Source organism: Calonectris borealis, chromosome 2 (assembly GCF_964195595.1).
Source record: "Calonectris borealis chromosome 2, bCalBor7.hap1.2, whole genome shotgun sequence".
Classification (NCBI taxonomy): domain Eukaryota; kingdom Metazoa; phylum Chordata; class Aves; order Procellariiformes; family Procellariidae; genus Calonectris; species Calonectris borealis.
Genome location: NC_134313.1, coordinates 167,964,684 through 167,986,533, shown reverse-complemented (window position 1 = coordinate 167,986,533; position 21,850 = coordinate 167,964,684). Strand labels below are relative to the sequence as shown.

The 21,850-nt window shown below is 42.6% G+C and overlaps 1 protein-coding gene across 4 annotated transcripts in view; it reads left to right on the top strand.

Moving 5' to 3' along the window:
* CCDC13 (coiled-coil domain containing 13) overlaps window positions 1-21,850 on the top strand; it is a 37,876-nt gene that overhangs the window by 3,462 nt on the left and 12,564 nt on the right. For 3 of the 4 annotated variants that reach the window (XM_075144331.1, XM_075144332.1, XM_075144334.1), the window contains exons 3-12: window positions 3,589-3,737; window positions 6,300-6,442; window positions 10,235-10,324; window positions 10,600-10,716; window positions 11,945-12,049; window positions 13,826-13,990; window positions 15,478-15,654; window positions 17,317-17,523; window positions 18,696-18,832; window positions 21,121-21,204. In XM_075144331.1, the coding sequence (XP_075000432.1) occupies window positions 3,589-3,737; window positions 6,300-6,442; window positions 10,235-10,324; window positions 10,600-10,716; window positions 11,945-12,049; window positions 13,826-13,990; window positions 15,478-15,654; window positions 17,317-17,523; window positions 18,696-18,832; window positions 21,121-21,204 (1,374 nt within the window). The remainder of the gene's footprint in view (window positions 1-3,588; window positions 3,738-6,299; window positions 6,443-10,234; window positions 10,325-10,599; window positions 10,717-11,944; window positions 12,050-13,825; window positions 13,991-15,477; window positions 15,655-17,316; window positions 17,524-18,695; window positions 18,833-21,120; window positions 21,205-21,850) is intronic. The other variant, XM_075144333.1, reaches the window with a different exon arrangement.

The window sequence follows — 21,850 nt, the reverse complement described above, 5'->3', positions numbered from 1 at the left end:
GATTGTCCTTTGCTTATGTACATCTGCATTCAGCAAAAGAGTGGTTATGAGTGTATCAAATCCGGGCAGGATTTGCTGCTGGAAGGGATTCACCAGGATATACTTCACAGTATTCCCATGACAACACGTTAGAAACTTGTTCCAGAATAACAGGACTCCATATGGTCTGCAGTGGCAGTGATTTCAGCCTGTCAGTGTTGTTTATAGCAGCCCTTGGAAAACATTCTCCTCTCAGAAGTCTCCCTTCCTCTGAGCCTTGGGAGTTCGTTTTTCCTTCCTCCCTTCCTACTCCCAAATTTTGTTTAGGCGAGTGCTTAGCTGACATATCTGTCTTTCTGTTTTGTTCTTTCTGTAACTTTATCCTCCCTGCTCTGTTTGGTGTATTTAAGATTAAGTGGTTCTCCCCATCACATGGAGAATCTGTAACAGAGTTGGGAAAGACACCTACCTGAATTTCAGTCATAGGCCCTGCTCATAAGCTTCACCTGGCACTGTCTCCTTGAACTAGAGTGAAAAGGGTTACCTTTCTGCAGCCTCTTTCTTTTGGCTGACTTTCTGTAGCTGAGCCACTTGGGTGGAACCTGCTACCTCCTTTGTAACATGTAGAGAAACTCTGGGATGGGATGGGATGGGATGAGATGGGATGGGATGGGAGGGAGAAGTTTCTCAGAGGAGGCTCCAGCTCTGTGCCGTTGGGATTTCTGTCCATCCTGCTGTAAGCGCTTTTTGTCAAGGCTTGGAAGCCAGCTCTGAGGAAGACAAAGCTGATCAGGTGTGTTAAGAGCTTAGAACCTTTTTTTCATGTTAATTTCCTAACTGTTAAAAATCTTTTTGTCCATGTGTCTTTAATTAGATCTGCTCAGTTTTGTTGCTCAATTCTATGAGTGGTACATGTGGGAATAACTTAGTTTTGCCTTTTCTCTGCTCAGATTGCTGCTTTCTTTCTTCTTTGTAAAGAGCTGCCTTTGATCTCCCTTTGATTTGCAGCTTTGAAACAGAAGTGCATTTCTTAATTATGGATTGTGATTCGTCTCATAAATTGACTGTGCTGTTTATGGCAGTGCTTTAAGGGGTCATTTATTCTGAGATGTACATGTGAAGTGTGCATTTAAAAGCTCCAAAGTCCAGTTGGAGCAAAAAGCTTGCTAAAACTTTTGAATAGAAAAGATTTAGGTGACTATTGAGATAGCTGGTTGTCTGGCTGTGGGTATGTCTATAGCCACAGGTGTATGCTGTAACAACTGGGCTTTATTCAAATCTCTGTGATCATCCAAGCTGCCTACTTCTGTTGTAGTCTGGAGCAATCAGTCTATAGGCCAAAGGGGTGGGACACTATTCCAGATTAAGTCACCAAAATGTAGACATTTTGGGTGTCTGTAGATAATGTGTCACAGGGTCACACTGTAGATAATGATAATCTAGGGCTCAAGTCGTATGGCTGGCATAGGTGTCTAGGGACATCTGAGATGACAGCCGGCTGAACATGAGCCGGCAGTGTGCCCAGGTGGCCAAGAAGGCCAACGGCGTCCTGGCCTGTATCAGAACTAGTGTGGCCAGCAGGAGCAGGGAGGTGATCGTGCCCCTGTACTCGGCACTGGTGAGGCCGCACCTCGAATCCTGTGTTCGGTTTTGGGCCCCTCACTACAAGAAGGACATGGAGGTGCTGGAGCGTGTCCAGAGGAGGGCAACGAAGCTGGTGAAGGGCCTGGAACACAAGTCTGATGGGGAGCGGCTGAGGGAACTGGGGGTGTTTAGCCTGGAGAAGAGGAGGCTGAGGGGAGACCTCATCGCGCTCTACAGCTACCTGAAAGGAGGTTGTAGCGAGGTGGGGGTCGGTCTCTTCTGCCAAGTAACAAGCGATAGGACGAGAGGAAATGGCCTCAAGTTGCGCCAGGGGAGGTTTAGACTGGACATGAGGAGAAATTTCTTTCCTGAAAGAGTGGTCAGGCCTTGGAACAGGCTGCCCAGGGAAGTGGTGGAGTCACCATCCCTGGAAGTATTTAAAAGATGTGTAGATGAGGTACTTAGGGACATGGTTTGGTGTTGGATTGACGGTTGGACTCAATGATCTGAGAGGTCTTTTCCAACCTTAATTATTCTATGATTCTATGATTCTGTGATTTTATGAGATGCCCTAGGGTATCAGGAACTTCCATATGGGAATGATAGACAGGACACAGCAGACCCGCACCCTTCAGCAGCAGCAGCTGGGGGACAGGTGGGTGGCTTAAATGGCACCTGGGTGTGGGTAACTGAATTGAGTCCCCTCATCAGAGCACTTAGTGGCAGTTAGCAAGTGATTCACGTCAGCTACAGTGGCAGCTAGTCTGTAAGCAGCACTGGTTGAATTGACTGGACCTCCATTGACTTCTGTGTGCGTTTTGGCTTGCTGCTCACAGAGGGACACCCGTGTCTTGGTACGGAGTGGGACCAAGGAGGAAACTCAGAGGCAGGCAGAATGGGAACCGTTGACTTGAGCCAGCAGGGTCTCTACCACAAACACATTTACCGAAGGCGCAGTGTCAATACAGCTTCTCTTAGCACATTTGTTTTCTTCTCTGGGGAATGGAGACAGGTTCATTTTTATTCTGAAATGCTGCTGTCTGGAGGAGTCTGGCTAAAAGGTATGTTGGAGGATGTTAGTAGTTCTTGGGGTTGGTTCATATGTCCACACATGGGTGGCAAATGCCCTCTGAGATGCTCTCGATTCTGTGACTGGGCCCCAGAAGTTTTCCCAAGAACCCTGCATCGTGGCTGCTGGCCTCACGTAGAAGGCTCTGATGATCCTGGGGCATCTCAAATAGATCCCTGAGTGCCCACAACTGAATTGAGCCCCCGAGGCCTTAGCTTCTAGATTTTACACTCGGAGGAACCATCATGTAAGGACAGCAAAGAGATTAAAGTTATTAATTCTCTAGATGTCTTAGAGAGATGAAACCCATAAATGTTACTAAATGTAGTGAAGAATAGGAGAAGCAAAGCTATTTCCTCCCGTTCACAGGGCTTTTTGGTAGTCTTTGTTTCTAAATGAATTCCAAAAAGCAACATTAATAATACAAACTGATGCCAGTCCATCCTGGTGGGGTCCAAGAAAATCACATGAAGACATGGCGAATTGGTCTTTTGTGAATTGCTGTGAAGTGTTTGAACCTCAGTAGCAGCTTTTGTAGCTGATGCTCTGTTGGCTTCTGTTAGCTTCGGTAAGTATAGAAAGTAAAGCCTGAATGTCACAAATGCTGAATGGTGAGCCTGCCTGGTTTCCTCTGAAGAACCAGATAAGTAAGCCTCAGTGAGATGAGACTATTCAGTAACCTCAGAAGCCCTGAAAAGATACCTGTTCTGTGAGGTTTTGCCCCAGACAACACAAGGCAGTGCAGAATTTTTGAAGAAGAAATGAGTTAACTGAATAGATCAGATCGTTAGCTTGTGTTCTGATCTGAGGTTCAGGATGTTCTGCTTAATTCAGTAAACTCACTCCTGGTAAGCTCAGCTCATCCAGCATACAGTCGTTTCATTATTTTATTTCTGGAAGCATCTATTTGAAGCACATTACAGTGACGTTTGCCATCACGGCTTATTTTTTCACAGGTTGCTTGAGGTTGAGAATGAGCAGCTCCAGGATCAGCTTCGAGAGGTCCGAGATGAGAACTGCAGGCTATACAAACTCGTGACAGAGAAAGATTTTGAAATAAAGCAACTCCAGAAAAAAATACAGGAGGACAGACTGGCTTTGTCGGGTAAACACAGTAACTTTGTATTCTCACTACATTATTTCCAGTGTTTGCTTGATGCTGGTGACAATCGAGGTAGGATAACAGATTCATTGTGAGCTCCCGGCAGTCAAATATTCATGTGACATCTCTTTACCTACTTTATGCTAAAAAGGAGTATTTGAGTCACATTGTGGTTGCCTCCGTTTCCACTGTTGTAATAAGCTTCTGCTAGGAAGAACCAAAATTCAGCTTTCCACTGAGACTTGTTCTCTGTTGAGCTTGCAGTAATTTGCAGTAGCACTGAAACCACTTGGCTCTGAACTTTGAAAATATTTAGACAATTGGCTATAGATTTAGTCAACACTTAGAGTTGCTACCTAAACTTGCAGGGATCTAAGCTGACACTGTTTGGCATTTACAGAGTTTCCTAAACATCGATGTCTCTCCCGTGTAAGGAGTGTCATTGCTTTATTTGCAGAGGGAAGTTCCTCGCAATGGTTTGACATGACAGCACTTACACGTGGAATGGCATGTATGCTTAAAGATCCGTGCCTTACTCTCTCCTTCAGGTTCATGAGCTGCAAAATATGAATAATACTACTCCCCATTTTAGAGAGCAATTAAAAGGACCAAATGACATCTGAGGTGGTCAGGTCAGACCTAAGGCGCAAAATATTGTTATTGATAATTGTATGTCCCTTGATATAAGTATAGGGCTCTTTGAGGGTACACAGTGATCTCTGTTCCTCACAGATCTTCTGCAAACTTGCTATTATTGGCACAAAAAATGATGACTCATTGAAACCGTATTTTAGAAAATTTTCTGTTAGTGCCAAAGAGCAGTGTTGCAGCTTTCTCTGCTATGCAGTGTTAAATTCCTTATTCAGGCATCTTTTGTTTGAATGCCTGAATAGGGCACATGCAGGATGCTGGCTGAATGCAAAGTCCAGCTTGTAAAGTGGCTTGGGTGTCCTTTGAAGACTGAACTGCGCAGGCTGCACCTCCTCCACTGGGTGCCACTGTTGTTCAGGACAGCAGTGATGACCAGGCTAGTAGAGAAGGGGGAAACCAGCAATAAGCAGAACTAAATAACACTTAAATTACGCCTTCATTCTTAAAAATTATCTGTAGCTTGTATGTAGGAGAAATGATAAGCTATTACTGGGTCAGGACCAGGAGGCAGATGTGCTGTTGCAGCTTCTTTGGCTGACTCACATGCCAGCTTGTGGAAGTTTGTCCCTTGCCTCTGTCTTTCTGATCTACATTGTGGCAAAAGACTCACCCACATTGCATGGGAAATAAAACCTTTGATTAAATGTGTGCAATGCATTTGAAGACCATCACACGGAAGCACCAGCCTGGCTTTTGGTTAGTTTAGTACTTACTGTGATCCTCAGCAGCTGTTATTTGCTATGAAAACTAAGGAAAAAATAGCTTCTAGGTGGGAGGGGAAACACACGTCAGATAAAGGAGTAAGAACAGTGGAAATGCTTTTAAAAATAATGAATTTATTATTTTCTCTGCAGCGTTTTTAAATAGTGACATGGGGTCATATTCTGTTCTCACCTATATTCCGCATAGTCCCTTTAATGTCTCTGGGAGTTTTATGGGACTCAGAATTCACTTAAGAGTGATCTGTCATCCTTGCATCTCACCCCAGTTCTTGAATATAATCTTCACAGATGTCAGTAGAAAAGTCATTACTTCAGAGCACTGAAGGAGGATGAAAGAGTTAAAAAGAATGACAACAGCCGAGTTCAATCTTCATGTATCCCACAAAGGATTTGTTATTGCAGGCTCATATTCATTGCTGAGCTAGAGGTTTCTGTGGACGTTGTATGCAATCATATTGATTTTGCACTTGTGCAAGAACTTTTCTTCACCTATGTGATCTTAACAAAAACCAAGTGACAGACAAACCAATCCTGGGGATTACTTTATTCGTGACACTAATCAAACCCTCTCTGATGAGGAAGTGAATGAAGTATCTGTTTAAAAGAGCAATTAAAAGAGTAATACAGTAAGGCTCCATATATAATCACAAGGGACATATAAATAAGCACAATGAAATTTCCTGGATGTTATCCAGGACCCAACTGTGATAGTGTGCCTGACCTTTTAGGGCAGATGTCGAGAAAAGTTTGCACCTCTGTTTCATCAATTCCTCCAGTAGTAAACAACCAGTGCAAAATAGAGTGTTGGTTTTTTCTGTAATATGCCGCAAAAACCTGTTCATAACCATCCTTCACAGCGGTGAGCAGAAAACACCTCTACCCTTTCTATGTAGTAATGTTGCTACGACCGCTGTTGTGGCCTTCTGACGTGTGGCTGTTGCTGAAGTGTGAAATGTGGCTTTGCTAGCCACAGTGTGATGCTGACTCAAAGGACCAAGCAATCCAGCTGGAATCACTGATGCCTCTTTTACCTCACTTGTTCATTTAAGTGCCTGGCACAGCTCTAGTTTGTCTAATACAGAAATGTATTAGACAATAAAAGTACACTGTGCACTGAACAGAGAACAAAAGCATCATCTATTCTGAATCTTGCCTGTAAAATATGTCCTTTGCTTTTGTCTACACTTTTCAGGGGCATCTGGTTTAGCTGGAGATGTTGCAGCTACTAAAATAGTTGAATTGGCCAAGAAGAATCGTGAGATAACTGCCGAGACTGAGACTGAAAAAGCCAAAGTGAAGCAACTAAGTAACAAAGTCAAAGAGCTGGAGAAAGAAGTGAGGCATTTTTCTTGTTCTCTTTTTGCATGCTAAAACATAGAAATACAGCTTTTGAGATAGAGGAGCTGTAGAAACTGGGTTTAATTCATGTTCTCATTTTGAATTTGCTCTTGCATCCATGCTTGCTTTGAGTTCTTGTAATTTCTGTCCATGGTAGGAGAGAGGGATGTGTGCTCTCAGCTGTTTCCATCTTTGCAGAAAGGAGGAGATAAGAAAGGGTATCAGTAAGTTACAATGAGAGAAAGATTTATGAAATACCAATTAGGAATGTTCACTTGTATTTGAAGCACAGAGGCCTTTCTAGGAGTATGGCAATGATATTTTTCTGATTTTTTTTTTTGTGTGAGGAGGAGCAAATTTCATACCATTGTCTTACATTCCCACCTCATTAATACCAGTCATGAATTAATACTCTATGCTTCTAAGCTTTATTCATCCACATAATGAAAGCTATTTTCTGGCATAAGTACTTCCAGAACTTCCAGAGACAGTAACAAACTATATCACTTAAGACAGCAAATCTTCACTCAGTCAGATTTATTTTTGTGATTTAGTATGACTTTTTTATATGTGCTAACCTTTCACAGGAATAATTTTACTCAGGTGACTGCTGAAATGAAAATTAGATGCCCGGATGTCTGTGTTTACTTTGTTTGTTGGCTACTACTGCACTTCCTTACACAATACTGGTAAAATTTTGGATAATTTTTAATGCTTTGCTTCCTTAGAAGACATCATTTAAATGGATCAATAATGTTTATCATGCTGACAAATGCATTTTGACTCCATCTTTCACAATCCCTTATTATCATGAATCATGCATCTATCTGAATTGTACCCTAGTTACTTGAAAGATCAAGAAATGGTAGATTAAATTTTTGAGAACTCCTGCATAAATCCAGAGCGATCTGGTCAGAGGGGTCTTGTCAAGCTGTTGGCAGGCTGGCTAAGAAATATCAGGTGTAGCTGTGGACCTACAAAATCACACAAGGAGGGGAGCAAGCCATGAATAATTTCAAGAAAAATCAACTTGATTATAATGCCCTACTGCAGAAGTGTAATGATCATTATTCAAATAGAAACTTAAAATATTGTCAGTTATTGACCCAAAAGAAAGGACCACAGGCAGTTCAGGGAAGGAAATCAAACTCAAAGCAAACAGAAATTTTCAAGAAACAATAATTGCTGGTCAAAGCAGAGATGGACACGTTAGATATTGTTGTGGTTTAACCTGGCAGGCAGCCAAACACCACAGAGCCGCTCGCTCACTCACCCACTCCCCAACAGTGGGATGGGGGAGAGAATCGGAAAAAGAAAAGTAAAATTCATGGATTGAGATATAGAAAGTTTAATAGAACAGAAAAGGAAGGGAAAAATAATAATAATAACAATAATGATAATAATAATAATAATGATAGAATATACAAAATGAGTGATGCATAATGCAATTGCTCACCACCCCGACGACCGATACCCAAAAAAAAAATAAAGATCGCTACTTCCTGGATCACGCCCTCTATTTATATACTGAGCATGATGTCATATGGTATGGAATACCCCGTTGGCCAGTTGGGTCAGCTGTCCTGGCTATGCTCACTCCCAGCTTCTTGTGCACCTGGCAGAGCATGGGAAGCTGAAAAGTCCTTGACTAGCAGGGTACTTAGCAACAACTAAAAACATCAGTGTGTTATCAACATTCTTCTCATACTAAATCCAAAACACAGCACTAGGAAGAAATTTAGCTCTATCCCAGCCGAAACCAGGACAGATGTGAACTAATCTGGCCTTAGACACCAGCACCATCAAAATCAAAACCAAACACAGCAACCTGTCTCATCTGAGGTAAAGATGAATCACAACGTGAACCCCACTGAAACCATGGTCAATGGTCTGTATTTTCTCACAGCCTCATTTGAGATGGCTCTTAAACTAATGGTCACTGGCTGAGTTTGTGGGTTGTACTTGTTCAGTAGAACTACATGAAGATGTAAGAGATAGGAAAAATTAAAGCAATGTTTGCCGGTGGGAGGTATCTATGAAAAATGTTGAGTGATGAAAGAGAAGAGCTGTCAGAGATAAGAACCTGCAGTGATTCACATCTCTTAAGCTAAGCTGGATCTCTGTCTAGACACAATCATCTTTTTCCATTGATTGTAGAAGGAACCAAGACAACTAAAGTGCAATTCAGTTACCCACCCATACCATCTGAGATGCCACTTGACCCTTCAGACATCCCTGCAGGGCTGTTAGATGTGGCAGGGCTGGCAGTCCTGGTGCACAGCTGAAGGCCTGCTGGATACCCTCGGATGCCTCAAATGGGGCTAGACAGCTCTGGGTGGGCGACAACGCCGAGTCTGCAGTCAGTGCCGCCACTTGATGTAATGTGGGTGTTTACTGTAGAGTGAGCTGAAGACTAGACTTCTCTGATTGTATTGACTAGACTCCATTCGTTATAGAGACACCCACACTGAAAACAAGCAACGTGTTAATTTGTGAGTTGAGTCTCCTCCCCTGTGCCTGCTTCTAGACGCCTTAAACTTTGCAAAATGAATTCTGGTGATGGTACCTTACAAATGCATCACAATATGTACTTTCAGCAGTGGAAAACACTGTTATTTTACATAATTGTTAGCTCTTTGCTTGTATGAAAACTGAAAAATATGTAAATTATAAGTGTTTTAATGTGACTGTGTTCCCACAAACAAAATGGAAGGTGTGGCCATTGAGCAATCACTTAGAAAAGGGTGGTATGTGTAAACAAAGACTGCAAACGGATGTTTGCAGAAAATTTCCTTAGAATTTGACCTAGCAGCTGCCAACACTAGCTGAAATTTCTCATTCTCAGTCCATTGACTATATAGAGTTTATAAACTGGATAGAAGGGGTGGCCTAACCATTGATTCACTTGCAAAGAAGCGGTGACATTACAGCTGGCTCCGAATTACACTCTGTGTTTCCCCAGGTATCACTTTAATGAAGATGCTATTAAGCTATTCCTTAGAGCCTTCTTTTATTCAGGCGAATTATCAAGATTTTCTGCCCACCTCAAAGAATGAAGTCTCAGCCCTTTAAAGCAACACTTCCTGGCCTTTCCAGCTCCAAATTCACTGCACTCCGTGCAGTAAGAAGTCTTTGCAATCTCAGCATGGGTCATGATTCAGAGCAGGAGGGGCTATACGTCTGCCTGCCTTTGCTGTGGCAAGCAATAGGAGACATATTCTTCACGAGTTGAGAAATGCTACCTTAGAGCTGCCAGCTAAAGAGAAAGAGCCTTAACACCATTACTAAATCTCAGCTATAGGGCATTAGGTAGTCATTTCTCCTTTTAAATTCCTCTGGTGAGTAGAACTATGTGCTTTTTATGAAATATCCTGTGATATTCTTGAAAAGTGGGTAAACTGACGTCCAGAATCTAGAGACAACATCCTGATCTGTACTATACTGGATTTGCATTTATGTATATAAACACTTATTTTATGAACCTATGGTGATAAAATCCCCCAGAAGTCTCCATACTTGATAACTGATTCCATCTCAGCAAGTCAGAGACATTTTCACTGAAGTTATTCCACAGTAAAATAACACCTGCTTCTTTGGGAAGCGTTTCAGGAAAAAAATTGTACGCTTTCCTACTGATTGTATTTAAAAAACGAGGGAAAATGAAGTAATTTTTTTTCTAGAGTAAATAAACATCCATGTTGTACTTTTTTGCTTTTAATACTTTTAATATCCCATGGAGGTATGGTCTTCACTGTATTCATTCTATAATAACAATGCATTTTTTTCCAGCTACAGACAGCTGTGGAAAAAGTACATTCTCTTGGTGGTGGTGATGCAGGAATCAAGCAATCAACTCTGAAGATGATAGAAGGAAACTTGGTACGAATTGTAATTGAAGAAAGGAAATCAGAAGCTGATACTTAGTTCTCTCCTATTGAGCAGTCCTTTCCTTATGACAAGGATGTATCCCTGTCACTAGTTTTGTGACCAAATTGCTCTGTTTGTACCTTCTCTATGACCCCAAAAATTAAGGAAGGTATTTGCATGGGTCTGGGAAAAAAAGATTCTCTGATCCTGATGGATCTGTGGATCTTGATCACTTCAGTTTTTCCCTGAGGATTCTGTTCTTACCAAGTACATTCTTCTCTTCAAAGGCTGAAAGTCCAGAGGTGAAAGCATTGCAAGAAAAATTAACCACAGCCAACTTTAAAGTGATGGAGTATCGTAACCAACTCCAGTCTGCAAAACAGGAACTGAAGATGACCCAAAAGGTACTGTTGCAGGATGCAGTCTGTGGCTGGGATCCTGTGCGAGAGGTATATAAGAAGGAGGCTTCTTTTCTTTTGAGCTTTGATTAGCCTCCATGAAGTATTCCAGTGAACTGTAAGGGGGTAAGAAAAGACACAGGTGTAGTGGCTGTATTGGAAAGATATGTATGGAAAGATAACACACAGATTTCACACTCTGCCACCATAGCTGGATGACTGTATCATTATTTCTATTGCTGTGATGGGTACAGATTCTTTAAAGTTTGAAAGTCCCAGTTCAGCAAAATAGGTTTGTGATTGACTGGAAGCATACATTCAGGCCCATTCCTCCTTTCCAAAACATTTAATTATGTATTTCCTTTTAATGTAGGCTTCAGTCCCATGGAAGTCAATGGGATTAAATATCATGCTTGAACTAAAGCACATGTTTAAACAGTTTGTTGGAGTGACATCCAGAGTAACCTTTTCCTCTTTGATTCATGATGGATTTTAATGCGTTACTATGTGCTTTGTTTCCTTTGATTTCATTACTTTGCGTAAGAGACCTGCAATGCAGATCAGAGTAGAGAATATGGTCCTAAAAATAGAACTCTGCTGACCTTTTTATAAATAATTTAAATGCTCTTCATACTAACTTTAGCTCTCGTTCATGTGGCTGTGTTGGAATTGTGCAAAAGAGATTGGCTCAATTCCTGATTGCAAGGGTGTGTTTTAAGACAGTATCTCTACCCTGTTCCTCTTTAGTTCCAGTTAAGTATTCATTATATCAAAAGTAATTGCGTATATTGAAAACTGTTACAAATGCTTAGTAAACCTTGGTGATGAATTTGAAATCCTCTTTTTACGAAAGTAGCACAGTTTGACACCCAGCCGTACAGCTAGGTAGTACAATTTGACACTCTCCATAGTCAGGCAGCAAAACACAGATTCATATTTTTAAAAAATCAAATAATATTACTCAAACATCAAAATACTGAATTACCCACCTCACAAAGTGAAATAATTCATGTTAGCCAAACCCCTCCTAAGCACCAACACTCCGTATAGCGATAATGGTCTGAAAGAGCTTACACCACACGGGATACAGGGTATCAGATACAGGCGACAAAGGCCGCTGTGTATAGATACAGTGGTTTGCGTTTACTGGCAGAGAGAGGAGCTTTTCCTCCCCTCTCCCCAACACATGCATTTAAGCCTAGCCCTATTGTTTATGTTAATCCCTTTTTCAAAGCTTTTAGCCAATGAAGTTGGTGAAGATGTGAATATTCAAAGTCTCTTGACCAATTCTGGCAGCTGGCGTGGACGAGCCCAGCAAATTCTTGTTCTCCAGAGCAAGGTGAGTTAAGACCCTGCATGGTGCCATGTAGGCTGGGTGCTGGGATGCTCTTTCTAAGTATAGATATTACCTCAGTTTAAGGTAAAGATACTGTTAGTTCTTCATTAATTAATTCTTAGCATCTGTACTTGCTTATAAGATGTGTCCCAGTACAGTATTTACTGCAACTACACGGACAGTCTTTTCTGTTTGAAGAAAGCAACTGTTAGAATAAAACACTTAATGGTAACTTTTGTAATAGTTTTTCGGTATGTTTGTGTATGTGTGTGTGCACGCGCGTGTGTGTCTAGTGGTGGGGTGCTAAATTTTAAATGTGTATTGGTGTGTGCAGGGTCTTTCAGAGTTCCTGCAAACAATACTAATTAGTCTACTGCAAACATGCAAGCTTCAGTATTTAAGCTGGGAATCTTTCACATCTGTGTCGAAGGAGAGAGTTCAGTGACCTTGGAGAGCTATGGCAGCCTAGTTAAAATCCCAGGATGTTTTGAAGGTGCCTCTCTCCACTGAGTACAGAAGGAGCCCTGTCAGTGTCTGTGCTCTGACTTAGACACCTTTGTTCAGTGCCTGAAGTCAGGTGGGAAGAATTGAGGCCAGATAAGATTTTCAAGTTGTTCCCCCAGGAACTTCAGTAAAATCTTTAACTCTTGAATCTTCTGAAGGGCAGAGTCTAGACGAAATGTCAGCTTGAGACACGGAGGCAATTTCTTCTGTACCTTAAATCTTATCTCAGGCAATTTGATACATATTCTTCCTCTTTTTCTGCTGTTTAATTATATGCCAGCAAACTGTGATTTTTGCACTCTGATTGACTGAAATGGTTAACCTCTACTTTCCCTTGAGCAAATTACATTTTCCTTCCGTTAGACCCCCTGGCTGGGATTCATCTGAAGACTGTACATACTGTATTCTACTGTAATGTAGAAATTTCTTTTCTGAGCCAGTCTCCTCAGGCCCTTTGTGTAGTCAGTGGGGATCTTGTAAATACAGTCACTGGATCAAAAGTGAGGTAGGTGCATCCTATCTTAGAAGACACCTCCAGAGCAGGGCAGAGGAACTGTGCTGTAGCAGTGCCCATTTCCTTTTACTAACTATAAAAGAAGTCTGTAGTGAATAGGTGAGATGCAGGGGCTGAGGTCACTTGACCACACATAGGTGTCTAATGCCAGCCGAGATGCTATAGGGTGTCCCTCTGACCTCTGGTCACCTCTCCAGAGGAGTATGGATGTCTTGTAGATCCTGCATCATATGTGTCTCCAGTATCCCAGGGCATCTCAAACAGTGCTAGGTACCAATGTTCAGGCTAGTGAACTGTGCCTTAGATGTTTCCTTTGTGGACATCCTGGATGGTGATTCTGCTACAGACCGAGATGCTTAAATGTATATAAGTGAGTGGGTGTCTGCCCTTTTAGAGGAGATCTAAGGTATTATTCTGTTGCCCACACATGTGTTTAGTGTCAAGATGCTTTGGAGTGTCTGCCTGGCCTCCACATGTGGCTGCAATAAGGTACAGATCTCCCATGTGTCTTGAGTCTCCTGTAGGTCTTGTGTCATATCTCCTCCTTGCACAGCTGCCCTAGACATCTGCATATCTGTTAGCAGCTAACAAATTTAAATTTGAAAGAGTAGACACTGCTCTGTGTCAGTTTACCATGATAACGTCAAGAAGTAAGTAATATGGTGCTACACTCTGAGTTCCCTTAGGTTGTGTGATCTTTGATGGTGGACCACTGTACTCCTGGTAAAGGCTCTGGATGAGTTGTCATTATTGTCCCCTAGGTTCGAGAGCTGGAGAATCAGTTGGGTCAAAACAAGACCAGAACATCACTGAGTGAGATTGATGAGGAACTGCTGGCCCTTACTGATCCAAGGAAGTTGTCAGCCCAAGAGAAGAACTTGCTGAAGATTCGCAGCTTGGAAAAAGAAAAGAAAGAAACTTTAGAGGTAAAAACCTGTGAGCTGACAGCATCCTATTTGGGTATACAGTGTGTAATAACTTGCCTAACCTTCAGGGTGTGTGTTACACCATAACCAGAGACCATTTCAGAAACCCACCTGATCTGCTGGAGGAAGTTTTGCCACACTTCACAGACTGAGCAAAAGGCTTCCACACTTGTCTGTATTGCCCTCTTGTGTGGCCAGGCATACCTCTGCAGTACAAGATTCGGTCTTCCCCTCTGCTTCATGATTCATGTGTCGGATGCATCCCCTTGGCCTGAAATGTGGCCACCTGGCAACGGATATCTGCTGATATGTGATGTTAGAAAGAGGGAGAGAGGTCCCGGGTTGCAGTTGCAGCTGGTACTGGCTTTATACTGAAGGCATATGTAGAAAAAAGAGCAGCTGCATCCAAGCTCTGTAGCATCCCCCTCACCCTTTGGCCAGATGTGCATTCTTCATGCACTCGTATATCTGGTATGGCTATGGGCTTCTGCATTTGAACAGAATAAAGCTGAGAATTACACCAGACGTCCTCTAAGAGGCATTCTGAAAATGGGTCTTACCCTCCATCTATCACATGTAGTTGCTTCAAAAATAAACAGGCATCCAGCGTTTAGGGGTTGAGGAAGGATACAGCTGGTGGCACATGTAGTAAACCCTGAGGTGGAAGGGATACATAGGCTTGTGTCCACAAGAAACATGGGTAGTGGGGGTCAGCTACACATATTCAGGTTAGCAAAGCACGTCTCCCTGTGCTCCTTTCCTGTATTTGCTTCTGTAAAGGCCATCTGGCACCGTCCCAGAGCTTGATTAGCTGCTGCTTTTCTCACCACAGTTTAACGGTGCAACAGAAAGAGCAACGGGGTGATACACACCTTTCACTCTTGGCCGTGAGAATGGAAGAGAAGATTTATAGCTATGGGCACACGGCACAGGGAAGACATTCCTCAGTAACCGTAATCTGCATGGTTCCACTTCTGCCTTTGTGTTTCAGGCTCCATTCACCATAACTTCCCCTGTACTTGTCCATTACTACTTAACTTCTAGCAGGCTCCCTGGACAATTTCATCTAGGTAAAGGCATGGCGCAGAAGGCAGCGTATGCCAAGGACAGCTTCTAGTAGATAGTTTGGCATCACCACCCTGGATCTGGAAGGAAGAGAGTTCTCCCCTGGAGAATGGTGAGGCAAATGAAAAAGCAGGAGCGTACAGAATTAAGTTTTAACACAAAATTATCATTTGCTTCCTGGCACATACTGAATCGACCTAATCCGCTTGTATTCCTGAGCAGATAGACCTTTTTTGATGCTGGCAAGCAGGCAGTGAGTAGTAGCATTTATAATTTCTACTTACTTAGGGATGATATGGTATGCCAGTTCCATTTTTTAGATTCTACCAGGCGATGTGTGATTCCTTTAGCTCACCAAAGCTCCTGGGGCTTGGTGATAGGCTATGACTGTCATTTCCTATGATGTGTTTGCATCACTGCAGAAACTCACTGGGGAACATGATGCTCTCCAAAAAAGTCATGAGGAAGTGAAAAAAAAACTTGATGCGTCAAAAGCCAGGAACAAAGTATTGTGCAGCGAAGTGAAAACCCTGAAGGGACAGATCGTAACCTTGCTGGAGAAAGGAAAACACGACGATGAGCTCATAGACGCCTTACTGGTACAGTCTGATTATTGCTATTGGTCCCAGCTCCTGCAGATCAGCCCTCTTTCTATAAGTGATGAAACATGATGTAATTTAATGACACGGTGACACAGACAACCTTAGGGTATACAGGAGCCTGATGAATCAAACTGTGACAGCCAGAGGTTTCCTACTCAGCTAAAGCCCTTCTGCATTTTGGATCAGATCACGTAAAGGCTGCAAGACAGCACCAGGCGTGACACAGTTGCAGTCAAGTGGCTCTAAGCTGCAAGTATTGGAAGAAACATTTTGCAGAAGGATTGAAATAGGATTGTCTAGTAGGTAGAGGAAGGGCTTCATTCCTGACCCATGAAGCTGGACTGTATTCTCTGCTCTGCTTTCAGCTCCGTTGGTAGATTTTTTTTCTTAGAATGCCTGCAATCTTGCACTTTCATTTGTTGTGTTACACAGCCCAAAACACACAAGCTGAACCATGAGTACTAAACCATGTGCACCCTCACTTGCAGTAGCTGGAGCTGAAAGGATTTGGCCCCTTCACAACCAAGAGTATTAGCAGAGACTCAGGATGCAGTTACGCAGAAATAAATGGCTGCTGTCACAGTCTTGCAGGATCCTTTTGTCCTGCCATGGTTCTAAATAGTCTTCCCCAATTACAATAATAGTAAAAAAATACTAGAAAGTATGCCACTTCTTAGTAGTGTTAGTTCTGTGTTTCCTGACCCAGCTTCTCACAAGTTTCAAATCGCTTACATTTCCTTGCTTCTGTTCGTAGGTTTTAGCCAAGACATGCTTATGACTAAGCTGGCATTCACCTTTCTGCACACCAGGCAGCCGAGGGGAATATGGGTACTGACCAGCAGATTAGGCAGATTAGAGAGGAGCCAAATAACAGTTGTCACTTTTGCTAAATCTGAGCATTCTCACTAAAATTATTACAGAAAGACGCGAGTTTACTTGGGAAGGACTGGTTGACTTGTTTTATCCCTTACATTAAAGAAGCACCTTGCTTGCACTTTGTTGGCCTGACAGAACAAACTGTCTGACAAGTATTAGATTTGTCAGTGTGAGAAAAACTCCAAAACCCACTGGTAACACAGCCTAGCCTCATAGCTGTCATCTCATACTACCCTCATCTTTTAATGTCACTATCACACAATCTGATTGTGTTCTAATTTCACAAAAAGCACATTGAAATCTTTACTTTTATCTAATTTAGGAAAAAGTCACCTTCTTTGTCAAAGGCCAGCCTTTCTTGCTCTCTTTTCTGCTACTCTGAGTAGCAAAGCTGCCAGCAAACTGAATCTCTCAGTTGCTCAGGTCTTTTCTACTTGCACCATCCAGTCACTAAAGTCTGGCAGGGGCCGGTGAGGACAGACTGTCCTTACCCAGCCTCATGTGTCTGGGCCTTGCAAGCAGATGTGCTGCGCAGTCTTTTCAAGGGATAGATGCTGAGAACAAGGCAAGGTGATCTCACGCTTAAAACATAACGGACCAAATTCTTGGAGTAGCGCTAGTGACATCAGTGTGCTTACACCAGGGAATGGGTTTGGCGGGGCAGTGGCTTGCCCTAGCATTTCTAAATGAGTATCTGTCTTGGAGGGTGTAAAACATCCAGGGGGTCTTAATAATCATTGTGTACCAAAGTGAATATCTCATTCATTGTTTCTGTTTTATCAGGGCCAGCAGAAGCAAATGCAGGAGATCTTAAAGCACCTGAGCCAGCAGGACGAGAAGAACAAGGAGTCCCAGCAGATGCTAGGGCAGCACTTGAACAGTGAGGTTCAGAAGCAAAACTGCCTTATAGAGCAGCTCAGACAGATGGTGGCTGAACGAGAAGCAAAGGTTAAAGAGCTGGAAGAGGAGATTGGGCAACTCACACTTCAGGTAGACAGTCAGAAGAAATTAAGTAGAGGAGCACACTTTGTAATCATTTTAGATCTGCTCTTCCACTTCCTTCTCCCTTGTCATCTGAGATGGTTGCTAACTCGAGACACTAATACCTGCCCTACTGATAGTCTCTCCTGATGGAATGATAAAGCAGGAATTCTCTCTTGTAACTCCTAAGTTTCTTTCCTGTTTGTATGTAACTTTTCTTCAAGCTGTTTAAGCCACAGAAAACATAGAAATACCAATCACATCCACATGTGGCTTCGTGCCCAGACTGTGCCCTGTGACTGACAGCCAGGATTGGGCTGCAATAGGGAATTCTCAGTATTCAGCATCCTTGGCTGCTGAAGGAAGCAAGCAAACAAACATAGGTGAGGCCAACATCATCAGGCTGTCATGGTACCCAGCTACATCCCCTCATGGAGTGATGGGACCCCTAGTAAGTTATTCTCTTCTCCCACTGTAAATCACTTCAAAAAATTACTCTCCCTCAGATCTCCAAGCTGTTGATAAGAGTCTGATGGGTCTCAGGCATATGGAAATTTCATTGTACAGATGGAAGAATTGGGAAGGTTGGCCCCTTATGCACTACTAGTATGTTAAAAATGTTTTCAACTTTCATGGTCTAGTGTTGCAAACTAACATAAGCAAAGTGGTACTATTGCCAGAGCACAGGCATAGGAATTGAGAGGCAGTCCACTAACCTGCCAAAGGCTTCTCGTGTGGTCTGGTATCTTACAGTCAGGTTTTGTTAGAGTATTTAGACAGCCAATTCCCATTGATACAAAACCCTTATAGGGTTATGGTGACATTGTGAATCTCTCAGATACCTCAGTAATGGGGGCTAGGTCACTGAACCCAAGATAAAACTTGGGTTAGGGACACAAACCAACCGTGCTGGCACTGGTAGTGGCGGTGCTACGCTGTGGGTTCTCTAGCGACACCGGGTGCACCCTATGATTTCATATGAACCTGCACTTTTTACTGACTTTTGCTTTGTTTCCATCCTGCAATGGATAGAAACTAAAGAAAAGTTTCTGAGGAGGTCCTGTAAATCAAAAGTTCTGGCATGCTTGTAGCAATAATCGTAAGCTGCTGATTAGGCATTGATGCAGCTATTTTCCTTTGAACTGTGTAATTGGTTTTATAACCTGCTCCAACATTAACAGAAGAAATCTGCCCATCAAGGGGATGGTTCAGGAGCTGCTGATACATCACCTTCTGAGCACTCAGAAGATCCAGGTTTTACTCTGCTTAAGCCTCTGGCATCAGGCAGCAATCAGATTGGAAGGATTGGATCTGCTCGGTAAGAAGACCCTAATGTCAATGTTTAAAATTGTTGTGAGTTATTCAGAAGCATGGTTTTCCCAGACAATTGTATCAAACCACAAGTGCTATGTGCCAACAGCTGTGGCAGCCTGTTTACAGTATATGGGAATCTCTAATCACATTATCTCTTGGACTTTCGTCCTGGAGCAGAGAAAGATATACAGACTTGCAGACATTACTACATTTGGCATGATGGTAGTGCAGCTAATTCTCTTTCTCCAGCCCAGATGATGTTTATGTGGTTAGCTTAAGTGCCTGTGATTCTTCTCTCTTATGAGAAACAGGGCTTCTAATGAGCAGACTCCTGAAAGCAGGGTGGCGAATTAATACAAAATGCCATTTTAGGTAAGCACTAAATCACTGGCGCATTATTTAAATCAATAAATACGCTTTGAGTAGGACTTACTTGCAGAAATGTTGAAAACACGCCACATCATTTGTTCTTAACAAACACCCTTTTTAAAGCCTCACTCAGGACCATGTAAATTACACTAATCTTAATACAGTGGTAAATCTGATTTTTGTTTCCACTGATGTGACTCTGGGTCACTCTGGCTGTGTAAAGGGACCGTGATACCAGAGCAAGTTATAACCTTTCCTGTTAAAATGCTGGTTTTGTTGCTAAAGAGTTCATGTCTAATTGTCAATGAGGATTTGAGACTGGTCTTCTGAGGAAGAAGGAAGTTTTTCATCAAGTTAAAGTTGCAAGTGATTTTTTCTATGTAATTTTAACTCATCTACTGCATTACTTTAGACACTGAATTTGGTTTTTAAATTGTCAGCTGTATCCCTGAGTCTAAGTAGAGCATTACTATGAAATTTAAGAAAAGTTGTTCTCAGTATTTTCGAGTTAGATTTAAAACATCCTTAATTCGAAAGTTTCCACATCTCCATTGTTATAGCCTTCTGCTCTCATGGAGCAAATCTTATTTTATCCACTTTTTTACTTCATATGTCTGCTGATGGTAAGCCGGAAGGCAAGCAGGAAAACGAGGTTGAGTAATGGCTTTGTAGAAGCCACTAAGTGCAATGCATAAATTATTGCTTGTATACATGGCTAACATAGCTCTGTCATGAAAATAGCTGACATGTCAGGTGGGCAATGAATGAGTCTGAAAACTGCAAAGCCGTTAATAACTTGGTCAGCAAGGCTCACTCATTCCATTAACTTTAATATGCTGATGAACCCTCTATTCCGTTTTACTTTAGTGAATCATCTTTTCCTATCAGGAAAGATGAAATGAAAAATGCTATAAATAGGAACTAAAGGTCCTTGGAGATGTCAAAGTAAAAATCTGCATTGTTAGACTGGGCCACTTCTGTCATTATCAACCTTAACTTGATTTTAGGATTAACCACTCCCAGCCTAGAAGGCAGCTCTGCCTGTTCCACAATATTAAGGCTTTATCCTCTGTTAGCTGCAGCCTAAAGACAAGGAAACATGGGCTAAGTCTACAGGGATTTGCCTTTAGGCAGCTGAGCTCGTTAGGCAAACAAACACACATGGAATTTTATGTCCCAAGCACACATATCATTATGCATCAAACTCATCCAGACTGGAAGTGATACTCTAGTGTTAATCAGTTGACTCCTCCTCTTACAACAGTAAGCCTGACAGATCTTCCTGAGGGCCTCCACAAAGTAGAAGGGTTCAGAAAACTATATAAAGTATATTTTTAAGGGGCATTTGGAAATACAAGTTGTGCACCTTGTTGCAGAACAGGGGTTCGCTTGGTTATGAAAGCATACAACATGCAAACACCATCAAAGAAGCGCAGTAACCTGTGCTTGTCTCTCACCCCGGTGGGTGAAGGTGTAAGGTGAGAGTGCTCTGTGCAAGGGTCCAAGGCAGCACCTGCAAGGAAACAGAGCAGCAGTGGCCGCTTGTGTGGCTGCGTGCTCAGCTTGAGCCATCAGGGTCGAGAGCTATTCCTGCTCTCGAGTTGCTGTGTGGCTACTCAATGCCATGGAGCTCCACGATGCTGGGCTGCAGTGCCAACAAAGAATCCCCGGAAGCACAGAGATCAAACACTGAGCTATAGTTTTTGTACACTGGAGACACAAGGTGTTTTTGCAGCGTGTTTTGGAATCGGGGAGCAAGCTGAGCTATTGTGTATGCAGGGCCTGTGTGATACCCACTGAGGAGGCCCTGGGAGTCTTTTCCCTACAAGGCAGCGATAAACACAGACATTGGAAAATGACCGGAGTTCTTGGAGGACTGCCCTCTGGAGAGCTCAGCGCCTAACAAAGGTTTCTTCCTCTCAGCACAGTGACCAAGATGGGCCATACGCTTGTAGAGTCGGCAGCTACTAAGCCTTCCCTTCTCAGTAATAACATCACACCTGGAAGGTACGTATATAAAATTCACGCTCCGGAAGCTGCTGGCAAGCCTTATCCTTGTCTGCCTTGTTTCTGTAACGAACAGCTTCTTTCACCACTACCTGATACAGCCAAAGAGCTCTGACACAGGCTCTAGAGTCTTCTTGCTATCTTATTTTTTTAATTGATTGCTAGTTTTATGCCCCATAAATCCCATTTTTCCCTTTTCACCCCCAACCACCAAGATTTCTCCTGCTTTTTGCTCTAAAGGAGATATTCCTGAATACTCCTGTGCGGAGGGATCGGAGAAGTAATGAAGTACATAATAATGGGATACATGGGAAAACTGCCCCTTCCTTTCATCACATATTAGGCACAAGAACGGCCATTGTACTAATGCTGCCTGAAGCCTTTCAGTGGGAGAAAATCAATAGCATGCCATTTAATAGCTTAGCGTAGCACTTTGGAGAATCCACATACAGGCTTCTTTTACTTTGGCAGTAGCAGTGGGAGGAGAGTCAGTGACAGTGTATTGATCAGAGGTGGAAGTTTGTTTTCAGGGGTGATGGGAAGGGAAAGCATCCTTGCGATGGAAAAGACCTTTCTAATGAAGCTCATAGGGGCTTTATTTCCAAATATTTCTCTACCATTTATTGCAGTATAGAGATTGATGCTG